Source organism: Mycosarcoma maydis, chromosome 4 (genome assembly GCF_000328475.2).
Source record: "Mycosarcoma maydis chromosome 4, whole genome shotgun sequence".
In the NCBI taxonomy this organism is placed as follows: Eukaryota; Fungi; Basidiomycota; class Ustilaginomycetes; order Ustilaginales; genus Mycosarcoma; species Mycosarcoma maydis.
The window spans coordinates 847751-849214 of record NC_026481.1 but is presented as its reverse complement, the minus strand read 5'-3'; the positions used below and the strand labels follow the sequence as shown (position 1 = coordinate 849214).

General features: G+C 53.6%; 1 protein-coding gene across 1 annotated transcript in view; it reads left to right on the top strand.

Moving 5' to 3' along the window:
- Positions 1-895: 895 nt before the first annotated feature.
- Positions 896-1464, top strand: part of UMAG_15092 (putative mitogen-activated protein kinase kinase) — a gene marked incomplete at both ends in the record, with an annotated part of 1680 nt that continues 1111 nt past the window's right edge. Inside the window, one exon of the mRNA XM_011390120.1 lies at positions 896-1438. Coding sequence (XP_011388422.1) covers positions 896-1438 — 543 coding nt within the window. The remainder of the gene's footprint in view (positions 1439-1464) is intronic.

The following is a 1464-nucleotide window of genomic DNA, read 5'->3' as shown; positions in this document are numbered from 1 at the left end:
GCAGGACTCGTGACTGCAGCTTCAAACACTTTCACTTTACTTGTACCTTTTCGCCACGCGAGATCTTGAGGCTATCTCTGTATGCATGCTGGCTGATGTTAGCCAACTTTCATCGAATCACCACAACGTCAGCCTCTGAATAATGCTGAGTAGAAAACGACTGTTCACGGCAGCAATATGACACGCAGACATCACTGCACTGTGCTGCACAGTACTTTGTACACAATCCGCAGTCGATATCTCCACCATGCTGAGTAAGTATGCCCTTGACAGTAGACAGTCAGAGTTGTGTGACTGACTTAACTTAGTGATCAACTTCCTCAGGACATGCGTATTTTTATCCTTTTTGGCCCTTTTTTTTTCTGAACTCAGACTGTGGTTGATCTTGGGCGTTCAAGCACTAGTTGTGACTTTTGGACCTGATCGCAAATTTAATGCTGCTGCTGTGCGTTGGCGTTGTCGCTTTGCAAATCGGTCCGTGTGCCAACTACATTTGACGCTGCTGATGCGGCCATCTGCATCACATCGCATCTTCTCCTCGTCACATTAAGAACTGTGATCAACTTGACGAAGTGCACCTGGATCGACTTTTTATACCTTTCTTGCATCCATCTATCGTCATATCACGACACCTTTCTAGCTCAGTCTCGCCCAAACCGTCACAGCTGGCCAACGCTGTTCCTGATCGATTTTGGCTTTCACCAGCGCACAACTTTATTTAGCAGTCTGTTCAGCCATATATCAAACATCGACGCAACCATCCTAGACTACTCGGCTCTGTGGGTCGCCATTCGGACATTCCGAACATCAGCTTGGCATCGGCACCGTCCCGAAAGAGTCAGCCGAGCTCCTGCAAGCCTTGTGAAGCTGGAAAGCGTGCGGTCTTGCAGTCAACATGACCGACTCGGTCTCATCATCAGAGGTGGAGCGTCTCACCGCCCAGATGAACCTCAAGGACGCCCCAAATCAATCCTCGCCTCAGAATGCCACCGGTGGCCCACCGTCACGCGCCTCCTCATCAAGTGGAGGCTCTCATTTGCTTCGTCCTGCTTCTGGCACTGGCGGTCCATTGGCTGCGAAATCACCCAACACAGCCGTCGGTGCCGCCGAACGCGCACGCCAGATGGCAGGCGCTCGCCTCCCGCCAAGTCTGCAAGCCAAGCTCGCTGCCAACGCAAACAGATCCACCGCATCTGCTAGCCCCGGTCATGCCGTCATGGGCCATGATCAGCGCATCGACAGCAACGCTAGCGCCTCGCTTTTCGTCTCGGCTAGCAGTCGCCCGGGAGCATTACCAGGCACCGGCATGGGTGGTCTTGCAGCACGTAGAGGCGTCCCTGGTGCGCTTGGCGGTCCTTCCGCAGGTGCACCCCCTTCAGCTTCTCCAGCAGCAGGTATGGGTGCCAGACGCAATCGACCCGGCCTCAAACTCAGCGACAGGGTTTGGATCGGGAGATAGAATGA